At 39.0% G+C, this 11,844-nt stretch overlaps 2 protein-coding genes across 4 annotated transcripts; one reads left to right on the plus strand and one right to left on the minus strand.

Moving 5' to 3' along the window:
• The first annotated feature begins 1,667 nt into the window (after positions 1–1,667).
• Positions 1,668–8,233, plus strand: LOC102227291 (GTPase IMAP family member 7-like). 3 transcript variants are annotated; one of them, XM_023347152.1, is made up of 3 exons: positions 1,668–1,765; positions 3,396–3,943; positions 7,902–8,233. In XM_023347152.1, exons 1-3 carry the CDS (start codon positions 1,759–1,761, stop codon positions 8,016–8,018), a joined length of 672 nt encoding a protein of 223 aa, XP_023202920.1. In that variant the 5' UTR covers positions 1,668–1,758; the 3' UTR covers positions 8,019–8,233. The 3 variants fall into 3 exon arrangements, with proteins under 3 accessions (XP_023202920.1, XP_023202919.1, XP_005809260.1); XM_023347151.1 differs by lacking the exon at positions 7,902–8,233 and having other exon boundaries at positions 3,396–4,720; XM_005809203.2 differs by lacking the exons at positions 1,668–1,765; positions 3,396–3,943 and adding an exon at positions 6,303–6,515 and having other exon boundaries at positions 7,366–8,233.
• Positions 8,234–8,386: 153 nt separating this feature from the next.
• Positions 8,387–11,195, minus strand: LOC102227552 (GTPase IMAP family member 7-like). Its single transcript, XM_014472562.2, has 2 exons — positions 11,056–11,195; positions 8,387–9,876 (listed from the first exon to the last, which is right to left on the minus strand). Exons 1-2 carry the CDS (start codon positions 11,060–11,062, stop codon positions 9,107–9,109), a joined length of 777 nt encoding a protein of 258 aa, XP_014328048.1. The 5' UTR covers positions 11,063–11,195; the 3' UTR covers positions 8,387–9,106.
• Between the last annotated feature and the right edge of the window lie 649 nt (positions 11,196–11,844).

The following is an 11,844-nucleotide window of genomic DNA, read 5'->3' on the forward strand; positions in this document are numbered from 1 at the left end:
CTCTTACACGATGTGGGAAGCAGCTACATGGCCTTTGTCCCCATGGCTGTTTTTAGAACAACGTTGTTGCTTCAAACCGTAAAGAGATGATATTGCTAAAATGCCACACGCTTGTCGAGTTCAGGCCTAATAATGAGAAAACGTATGCTGAGGTGAACAATCATCTCATTGACATCTCATGGCTTATCAATTCTTTGCATTTTCAGGGGGCTTTAAATTTTCTATGTTTCTTCTAAGTTGTTTTTTTTTTTTTTATGTCTACATTTACGCTTGCTGATAACAGTTAAATACCATTGGAACAAATAGCAGCAGAATCTGCCATTCTATACCGACGATCTAGGAACAAACAAGATGACGAGTCTGTTCTATTTTTGTAAAAGGCACACAATTCCTGCATAGCTGATGTATTTGTAGGTTTTTAACAATTTAGTTAATGTTACTTCAGTTTTAAAAGATTCTCTGAAGCCACGATTTCATCTTCATTTCTGCTTATTTTTTTTAACAACAGACGCAAATGTTTTAATATGGCAGAATAACACCAGTTTCACTGATGTCATCATAACTTTATGATTGTAAATAACGTAATATTCTCATTTTTGCATAATAATAAAAACAGAAACGAATACGTATGTTATTTGGAGTTTATGAGGTGACGCATAATAGCTTCATGCACCTCCGAAGTTGTTTGCAGTCCATTAGTAATGAAAAGAAGAATTTTAGTAAAAATGTTTAAGAAGAGTGAGGGTGGATTTCCTGTTGTGATTACATGCCAAACGGTTCTGTAAATGTTTGATTAACATAAAGATAAGGACAGATCCCAACCGTCCATAAATCTGAGAAGAAGAAGAAGAAGAAGAAGAAGAAGCTGACGTCATCGCATGGTGAGTACAAACCTGAATCTGTCAAAAACGGTTTTGTACTATAAAACAAACAAAAACAAAAAATACTACAGAATGTTACGCGTTTCTCATTGTGCTGAATGTTGGACAAAACGAAACCAAAACAAACATTTTACTTTTGTGAACATTTTAACTCACTATAACGACTAATGGAGCCCTGAGCTTGTTTCTCTGCAACCAGACGGTCCATCTGGGGGAGATGAGAGACAATGACACCAGAAGTGTTGCTGATGCTCCGGGTTCTTGGTCTCTAGTGGAGAAGCAGTTTGAAGCTTCATTGCCTCATTAACATCCGGTCACCATATCATGCAGAGCTTGGACTGTGGGAATCACCTGCCGGGATAAATCCATCCTCCTGTCTCTTCTCTGGGCCTTTTCCCTTCACAAAGAAACTTTCCAAAGAATCTGATTCTGTTTCTGACTCATTTTGCTGCTTGTGGCTCAATGTTGGCGCGCAAGACGTAACCGAGAGAATCAGGTTAAACGATTTTAAAAATAAACGATCCTCCAGACTCAAATAACACATAAAACGGAAATATTTAATTATTTCTTGTGCAGACCGGTACCGGTCCGCGGCCCGGGGGTTGGGGACCACTGCAGTAAAGTACAGTTGCCCACATCCACAATAAGCTCGGGTGTTTTGAAATATTTTGATCTCTGTACTGGAGCCAAGTCAAAAGGAAAATTAATGTGGAGCATTTTTAAACTGAGAGAGAGACACACCCAGTACCTGACTGAAAGGAAATGGGGCCAAAAGTGAAAGTAAAATGTGGAACAGCTTTAAGTCTAGAGAGACATCCAGTACCTACGAACCCAGCAACTGATTACAAGATCTCCACGCTATCAGCTCCTCTTCGTCATGGCGGGTGAGTTGGTTAAATCAATACTCAAAATCAACGTATTAAAACAGTTTTTTCTTTTCTCTCACCAATATTTTCCTTCTTTCTTTTTGTCTACCCCACATTTACTAACTATCACTTTTCTGTTGCTATGCAAGAAGCAGAGGAGTTTGAATGTAAAATATACGTAACAATAGCAGCTCCTTAATTTAGTGTGAGCTTCAGAATAAAAACACGGTCACTTCTTGTGAGTCTCCAGTAGCTACAGTAACTCTTTGTGCTCTTGTACCTCTTTATTCATTTCCTGTGAAACTTGAGCGACGAGGCGCTTAAACTTGAACTCGTCCCTTTGCGACCTCATGCATGCAGATGCGGCGAGTTAGTCACGCAGCAAAGAAAGTTGAAAAGGTCAACTTCCTCTCCTGTCTGCTGTGGCAGAAACCCCGTGTGTTGAGCCCCGTTACGCGCTGCTGTGGTATCCCTCCGCGGGAGAGAGGCTGTTAGGTCAAAACTGGTTCAATGAATCTGCGGCAATATTAATAATACTTACAACGTTCTGATTAATCTAATGCTTTAACCGTTAACATCTCGTTTTAATTGTTGTACGCATGTACACTGGGACTATTTTACTGAAATCACTGTATTGCATTTTTAAAGTACTCTTTGCACTTTATTAACAAGCACTTTATTCAGCACTGCACTTTAAGCATAGATTTGCACATCAGTAACAATTTGCACACAAGAAGTTTTAATTGTATTTATTGAGTGTTTTTAGAGATTAGCATGTAGCCTTTTGTTCTGGGCTCTGCACAGCTGCTCCTCATTGACAGTGAGGTGGTTGTTGCCTGTGGAGGGAGGATAATTGTTACTCAGAGCAATGAGCTACTGGTGGGTAAGGACTGAGCAAATGTGTTGTGCACAATCTGTTAGGTGTGGAGTGCTAATGTAGAGTGACTCACCTGTCTTTTCTGTGTCCTCTCCAGGGTGTTTGGACAAATACTGACCGGGGTCCAGACACCATATATAGTCTCCGGGAGAGGCCATTGAAAAGTGTGTGGGGGGGGAATTGTTTATGGGTTTTGTGGTGTTTCAGTATGGTGTAATGATAAAACATAAAATATTTATAAAAAGTAAATGGAAATGTTTGTATCTAGTAAAAGGTATTTTAATTAAATGAGTGGATATTGATGAATTGAGATTCCCCTGTGAATTAAAGGTGGTTTGGTCCGTCACAGCTGGGACTATTTAAGGCTGCAGTTTCACCTGTGAAGTGTTGTTGATTTTTAGTGAAGAATAAACCACTGCTGTTTTCCACCCGACTCTGTCTCAAAGCTTCATCCTCACTGTAAAATCCAACCGCAAAAGGCTGCCTTGTTACAAGTGGATCCCACTTCTGACACCACTTGCAATACAGTGATTTCAGTAAAATAGTCCCAGTAATGAAGATCTCTTCATTACAACGCAGTTTCCCAGTTGACAAGAAATCAATTCATTTCAGTCATACGGAGATGATACACAGTTTTGCAGTCATTTGAACATAACTTAAACATAACATAAAACATGTGGGGTTGTCTAAAGTCTTGCTTGTTCTGAGATCAAAATCTAGTAGGATTTAATATTTAATTGAATAAAAAAAAATCTTTTTATTGTCTTCTAGGATCAAGTAAAACAAAGATAGTCCTGCTGGGGAAAACTGGCAGTGGGAAGAGCGGCCTTGGAAACGCCATACTGGGAGAAGATCTGTTTAAGGAAAACATGTCTCCAAACTCTGAGACAGATGAATGCCAAGTTGAATCTAAAGATGTCAACGGAGCTCCTGTCAAAGTCATCGACACGCCCGGCTTCTTTGGAAACAATACGGATGAAGAGAAGGTGAAGACTGAAATTCTGAAGTGTATCGAAATGGCCGCGCCTGAGATTCACGCGTTTCTCATTGTGCTGAATGTGGGACGATACGCAGACCAGGAGAAGGAGGTCATCAATAAAATAAAGGAATGTTTCTCAGATAAGGCTCTGAAACACGCTGTGGTCGTGTTCACGCATGGCGATCAGCTGAGAGAAGGGCAGAAGATTGAGGATTTTATTAGAGAGAATCGTGATCTGAGAAAGCTGGTGGAGAAGTGTGGAAGCAGGTGCCACGTTGTGGATAATAAATACTGGAAAGATCAGCAGGACGGCTACAGGAGCAACAGGTTCCAGGTGGACCAGCTTCTCAACACGATAGAGAAAATGAAAAGCGAGCAGGGCGGCTACACCAGCAACTTACTGCAAGAGGTGGGGAAAGTGAAAAAGATGATAAAAGACAAGCTACGCAGCTTCGCGAAACACTCACTTCAAGTCGTGAGGAAAGTGAAAGAAGCAATGCCCTGGGGGCAGATTTTGAAGGTATCAGCTGGAGCTACAGTAGGAATGGTGCTGGGAGCATTACTTGGTGCTTTTATATGCAAACCACTTCCATGTATTGGTGCAGTTGGTGGGGTAGTGGCCGGTGGCGCAGCTGGAGCAGCTGTAGCTTACAACAGTGAAACAGCAGTGGACGCTGTTGTAAATATAACTAAAATATTTTTCCAGGTCGGAAGGGAAATGCTGAGCATATCATGCTGTGTAAACGATCCAAACAGTAGTGGACAGAAGAAGCTAATGTTGATGCCTGAATAAAGTAAAGGAATTCAATTAGAAGAGCAAGATGCTCAGACTACATGAAGACTGATGATGTACATTTTTGTCCTTAATGGTTCTGCAACAGAACGTGGAACCATTAAGGACACTGTTTTGAAACTCATCAGTTTTCAAAAATAATTGCTCCTGGTTCCTTAAAATGTCAGATCTGTGTGTTTGCGTCGCCTAAATGACAGAAAACCTTTTCCGGAAACACCTAAAATCGTCTCCATGTGGACGGGGCCTTAGTTTGTTGAATGTTTTAGATCAGGGGTCTCAAACTCCAGTCCTCGAGGGCCGCTGTCCTACAACTTTTAGATGTGCCTCTGCTGCACCACCTGAATAGAATAATTAGGTCATTAAGGCTCTGGAGAACTGATCTACACAAGGAGGAGGTCATTAAGTCATTTCATTCCATTGTTTTGTACCTGTGGCACATCTAAAAACTGCAGGTCTGTGGCCCTCGAGGACTGGAGTTTGAGACGCCTGGCTTAGATGTTTGTCTTCATGGAGGGTTAAAATTGAGGAGGGAGTGAAAGCATCAAATCAAACAAACTATAAAGCCTCTGATAAATCTGCCATCAGCAACTGTGGAAATGGTTGATAATGTTTGTAAAATGTTATTTAAACAGCAGGAGAGAAGATTAGTTATGTAAATAATACAACAAAATGATGAAGGATACAGAAGGTTGGGGGGAAACATTGTTCTTCACATTATTTTTAACTTTTTTTTTAAAGAGTCTGAATTGCAGCTTCACATCAGGTACTATAATATACTATTCTATATTACATGAAAGTAGAAATAAATCTAAATAGTTTTTCATTTACAAAATGTAGAAAACTGATATGTTCTGGGAAACTATTTGTGCTGATGGCTGTTTTTTGAACCACATTTTGGACCAACATTGTTGATTCAAACCTTAATAACCTTTTCATAACATAACAGTTACTGTTTCCGGTAATTATATTTTTATTGCATTGTTTAGTTTGTTGTTTTTCTGAATACAAAATTGAAATTGCCAGTTAGCTTGAGCTTTTCATGTTAGCCCAACTTATTTCTTTAGAACTGTAAAACAGAATCATTTATGTAAAAAAAAAAAAAAGAAAAAAAGAAGAAATATATATGTAAGAAACTCTTTTCTTATTTCTTACATTTATCACAACTTGTGAATGTATGTTGAAAAATTAAGATTTAAGTGATTATTTTTATTCCTTTTACACACATTTCAAATATTGTCAATGTTATTTTCTTTTTTCTCAAACCAATAAAACCTCATTGATCTGAACTTTTGCTTTCATTGTGTTTTTATTGCAAGTCAATACATGTAATGCAAAATTGCGATTGATGCAAAAGCTTTGGACGTTTGGATGCTCTGCAAATTGCAGCTCGTTACCGGCGAAGCGTGCGGTACCTACCGCGGCCACCAGGGGCACCAAGAGCAATTTCTTTGCTTTCTTTTGGTCCATAAAATAATAATTTCTACATGCATTATCAGATTTATATTATTGTAAAAACAAATCACTTCATAGTGAAATTGTGTGTTTTTGATATTATAATGACATAAAAATTATTACTAAAAGAAGGAAGAAGAAAATCAGCTCCACTGAGGGGCCTCTTAGTGGCCCTGGGGTCCTAAGCGGCTGCTTAGTTTGCTTTTGCCTTGGGCTGGCCCTGAAACGATCCCAAGAACTGTATCGGTCACGTGGTTTTCCTTAGTGATACGCGCACTGACGAGGGGTTTTGTCTTGTTTCCTCTGTGTGTCGAGGTTTCTCTGAGGAACTAACTAAATGTTCACAAGCAGAGGTAAATGGTTTTATAAGTTCAGAGTGTTTTGCAGTGCAGCCTCTTGTGCCGTAAAGTACAGTTGCCCACGTCCACAATAAGCTCGGGTGTTTTGAAATATTTTGATCTCTGTACTGGAGCCAAGTCAAAAGGAAAATAATGTGGAGCATTTTTAAACTGAGAGGCGGACCCAGTAACGGACTGCACGGAACTGGGGCCAAAAGCGGAAGTAAAGTGTGGAACAGCTTTAAGTTTAGAGAGAGACATCCAGTACCTACGAACCCAGCAACTGATTACAAGATCTCCACACTATAAGCTCCTCTTCATAATGGCGGGTGAGTTGGTTAAATTAATACTCAAAATTAACATAAAAAGACAGTGACTGTTTTTTTTTTTTTTTTTTTTTACTCTCACCAATATTTTCCTTCTTTGCTTTTTGTTTCCACCAGAGCGCGTCGGTTTTCTTTTTGTCGTCATCTTTTTGGAAGCCATCTGAAATTGTGTTTGTTTTTTTTACTAACAATCACTTTTCTGTTGCTATGTAAGAAGCAGAGGAGTTTGAATGTAAAATATACGTAACAATAGCAGCTCCTTAATTTAGTGTGAGCTTCAGAATAAAAACACGGTCACTTCTTGTGAGTCTCCAGTAGCTACAGTAACTCTTTGTGCTCTTGTACCTCTTTATTCATTTCCTGTGAAACTTGAGCGACGAGGCGCTTAAACTTGAACTCGTCCCTTTGCGACCTCATGCATGCAGATGCGGCGGGCTAGTCACGCAGTAAAGAAAGTTGAAAAGGTCAACTTCCTCTCCTGTCTGCTGTGGCAGAAACTCAATGTGTTGAGCCCCGTTACGCGCTGCTGTGGTATCCCTCCGCGGGAGAGAGGCTTTAAGGTCAAAACTGGTTCAATGAATCTGCAGTAATATTAATAATATCTAAAATGTTCTGATTAATCTAATGCTTTAACCGTTAACATCTAGTTTTAATTGTTGTACGCAGTTTCACAGTTGACAAGAAATCAATTCATTTCAGTCATACGGAGATGATACACAGTTTTGCAGTCATTTGAACATAACTTAAACAATAAAACATGTGGGGTTGTCTAAAGCCTTGCTTGTTCTGAGATCAAAATCTAGTAGGATTTAATATTTAATTGAATAAAGAAAATCTTTTTATTGTCTTCTAGGATCAAGTAAAACAAAGATAGTCCTGCTGGGAAAAACTGGAAGTGGGAAGAGCAGCCTTGGAAACACCATACTGGGAGAAGATCTGTTTAATGAAAAATTATCAGATGAATGCCAAGTTGAATCTAAAGATGTCAAAGGAGTTTCTGTCAAAGTCATCGACACTCCCAGCTTCTTTGGAAACAATACGGATGAAGAGAAAGTGAAGACTGAAATTCTGAAGTGTATCGAAATGGCCGCGCCTGAGATTCACGCGTTTCTCATTGTGCTGAGTTGTGTGGGACAATACGCAGACCAGGAGAAGGAGGTCATCAATAAAATAAAGGAATGTTTCTCAGATGAGGCTCTGAAACACGCTGTGGTCGTGTTCACGCATGGCGATCAGCTGAGAGAAGGGCAGAAGATTGAGGATTTTATTAGAGAGAATCGTGATCTGAGAAAGCTGGTGGAGAAGTGTGGAAGCAGGTGCCACGTTGTGGATAATAAATACTGGAAAGATCAGCAGGACGGCTACAGGAGCAACAGGTTCCAGGTGGACCAGCTTCTCAACACGATAGAGAAAATGAAAAGCAAGCAGCATCTCATCTTACTTCAAGAGGTGGGAAAGTGGGAGAAGCAATGCCCTGGGGGCATTAGAAATTGCCAGTTAACTTGAGCTTTTCATGTTAGCCTAACTTATTTCTTTATAACTGTAAAACAGAATCGTTTATGTAAAAAAAAAAAAGAAAAAAAGAAGAAATATCACAACTTGTGAATGTATGTTGAAAATTTAAGTTTTAAGTGATTATTTTTATTCCTTTTACACACATTTCAATTATTGTCAATGTTACTATCTTTTTTCTCAAACCAATAAAACTTGATTGATCTGAACTTTTGCTTTCATTGTAAGTTAATACATGTAATGTAAAATGACATTTTCTTTTTTTTGTAAAATTTATAACACACAATGCCACTTTATCCTTACAATGCAGAATTGTTTGTATTAGACTAAAACTGTATGTTTGAAATCAATAACTCCAGAAGTTTTGTCACATAGTGCACTTTTATTGTAGACACCATCATCTTGCACAATATCAGTACAAAGGCAGGTTATTGTTTTGTCTAAGGCTCCAGTGATTGGGCGAGATATTTCCACTTTTAAACCAATCGGAGACAAAGAGGATCTGTTTGTTGCTAAGAGTTTAGTAAGAATTATCATTGATGTTTAATTCAGTGCAAGAACCACAGATGACAGATTTCTGTTTCGAAAGCAACAACTTTATTATTGTTGCGTCCAACAGTCTCTGACATGTTGAGGCCGAAACAAACATACAATTTGATTTGGCAATAATTTTACATATGAAATGATATTTGACTGAACTACATCTGGCATTTGCTTGTCCTTGGTTTTGCTACAAGCGAATGCAACAGCTGGAGAAAAGCATAAAGCAGGAAAAAACCAACAAAAAATTACAGAGAAACGTGACAGAGTGATGCTAAAGTCTAACAGGAACTACTGTTCATGAGAAGGGAAAAAGCTTAACTAACAACAGAGTTTAAATCAAAATTATGCTAAATTACGGATTATAAAATCCGTAATATTGCGGATATTAGGTCAGAAATAGGATAACAATGTCAGTGGGACTAAAGATGTTGATTTTTACTCTTAGAGAAACATTCAGAGCAGCAAATCATGATGGAGCTGCTGTCAGTTTCAGACCACCGGTAGAGATTCTGTAATCAGTCCAACTCAATTATCTGGTCCTAATTGATTTCTGTAGGATGTCCTCCCCATCTTTTCCATGTAATTATACCTAAAATTATCACACTGAAAATTAACAAAGGCTTCGGTCTTATATATTTGATTACAGTCTGAAGTAAACGGTGGACTACGGGTTGCTGGTTCTGTTTCTGCCAGTCTTGCAGCATTTTTGTGCTGTAGCAGCCGCCATGGTTTTCCGTCACCATTTTCCCGACGGCGTTGAGCAGCTGCTCCACCTGGAACTGGTTGTTTCTGACCTCGTCCTGTTTGTTTTTCCAGTATTTGTTATCCACGACGTGGCATCTCCCTCCACACTTCTCCACCAGATCTTTCAGCTGCTGGTTCTTTCTAATAAACTCCTCTATCTTCGTGCCTTCCACCAACTGGTCGCCATGTGTGAAAACAACAGCGGAATACTTAAAGGCCTCCGCAGAGAAACATTCCTGTACGATTCTGACGACCTGTCTCTCCTGCTCTGTGAATTTCTCCACTTTGAGCACGATGAGAAAGGCATGGGGCCCAGGAGCGCACGCTGAGGTACACCTCTCTATCTCACGCTTCTGCTCCTTCTCAGACAGTCCAGAGTGAAAGAAGCCGGGCGTGTCGACCACAGTGAGGCTCCTGCCGTGAACTCGTTGGGTCTCTGACTGGCAGTGAGTGACCGCTGAGCTGGTGAAGTTCTTCACTTCGAAGACGTCCTTCCCCAAGATGGTGTTGGCCAGGCTGCTCTTCCCACATCCAGTTTTCCCCAGCAGGACAATCCTCAGCGTGTCTGGCAAAAAGGAGAGGAAAACAATGATAAATTAATTCCAGTTTAGTCATTTATTTTAGATAATACTTTTAAATACTTGATGCTGACAATAAGTATTTCAAAAAATTGTAAATTTGCTGCTTGGTATTTTATTTTATTGAAACTTCTTCTGCTTGAAAGAGCATAAAAATGAATTGTTTTACATTATATGTATACAGTACAGACCAAAAGTTTGGACACACCTTCTAATTCAATGGGTTTTCTTTATTTTCATGACTATTTATAAGGCAATAAATCCCACTTATTAACCTGACAGGGCAGGTTGACCTATGAAGTGAAAACCATTTCAGGTGACGACCTCTTGAAGCTCATCAAGAAAATGCAGAGTGTGTGCAAAGCAGTAATCACAGCAAAAGGTTGCTACTTTGAAGAAACTAGAATATAAGGGGTATTTTCAGTTGTTTTACTCCTTTTTGTTTAGTGCATATTTCCACATGTGTTATTCATAGTTTTGATGCCTTCAGTGTGAATCTACAATGTCAATAGTCATGAAAATAAAGGAAACTCATTGAACTAAAAGGTGCGTCCAAACTTTTGGTCTGCACTGTATATATGTATATATATATATATATATATATATAGAGAGCACGCATATAGAGAGAGAGAGAGAGAGAGAGAGAGAGAGAGAGAGAAAACAGATCCTGTTCAGGTCAATTTGTCAAATTAAAGCGCAAGACGGTTCAAAAGTGTTTTAATATAATTTGTTTGTGACTATGAGGCTAATTTCACCTCATACACACACAGACACACAAATGCATTATTTAACCATTTCTCTTTTCCTCACTAATAAACTCTGAGAAGGCAGGTGTGGTTACTTTATGGGAATCTTTTCAGACATATTCTGACAACTTCTACGTATTAAAAAAAAGTAAGCGCGCTAATACTTCCTGATTTTATTTTTAAATCAAGAAGTCACAATAATTTTAAAAGCCCCGAAGAAGCTCTACGTATATTATCGTATTTTTATTTATTTATTTTTTGCCTCTTGCACAAACATTAAAAGTCTCCAACCGCAGGACTGCAAGGAGAAACAACATGGATGTGTGAGAGGAGGCTGTGCAGCGAAGCTCTGTTCTGTTTTCTGTTTGGCTTCAGATCGTCGAGTTTGCAGTTTAACTACAAGAAGCTAAAATAACTTACCAGCCATGACGAAGAACAAGTCTGAGCTGCGTGGAGACGTTTTAGGGGAAAAGAAATTGCGCTGCTCGTCCTCCCCGGGTGAATTTGGACCCAAACGTGTCTCGACAGTTTTAGTTTCCGGCTAAAGTGAACCATTTCCTGTAAAACAGGAGGCGTGTGCTGCGTCAACTGACTTTGAGAAAGACTGTGCATGGAAGAAAGAAAAAAGTATAATTAATCTTTATCCCCTATGATCGCAGAATTTTTTTTGTACTGATCAAAATTTCTAAGTTTATATCATTGCAGAACCATTTAGTTCAACAAGTCGCTCTAACCAAATAACTATCGTAGTGTAAAACAGTAGTTAAAGTTGAAATATATTTCCGTCAGACTGTATTAGAAGGTAGGAAGGATTCTAGTGAAATCACCGCTATTTTAATACTTTGTCGCCACCTAGTGAGAAAGTTATGACGCTACAGAGAACAGTGATACATTTGGGGGCAGTTCAGTCGGATTAGGACTAAAGATTTGCTTTAGTAAACCGTAATTAGTCCAAACCTTATTTCACTTTTAAACATCTGCTCTAAGGTTTATATTTATCCATATATATTTGGACTAATTAATGTAATATGGACCCACTAGGGACAAGAGTGTTAGAAAATGGATGGATGGATGGATAATGTAATATGGCAATACAAACCTGCTTTAATTTGACATTTAATCACACAACAGTTATCTTCACGGTTCTATTTATATGGCCCTTTCGCGGGCCGTATTCGACACACATGTCCAACATGTTTTCTTGCTCCC

The sequence above is a fragment of the Xiphophorus maculatus genome, chromosome 14, assembly GCF_002775205.1.
Source record: "Xiphophorus maculatus strain JP 163 A chromosome 14, X_maculatus-5.0-male, whole genome shotgun sequence".
Classification (NCBI taxonomy): domain Eukaryota; kingdom Metazoa; phylum Chordata; class Actinopteri; order Cyprinodontiformes; family Poeciliidae; genus Xiphophorus; species Xiphophorus maculatus.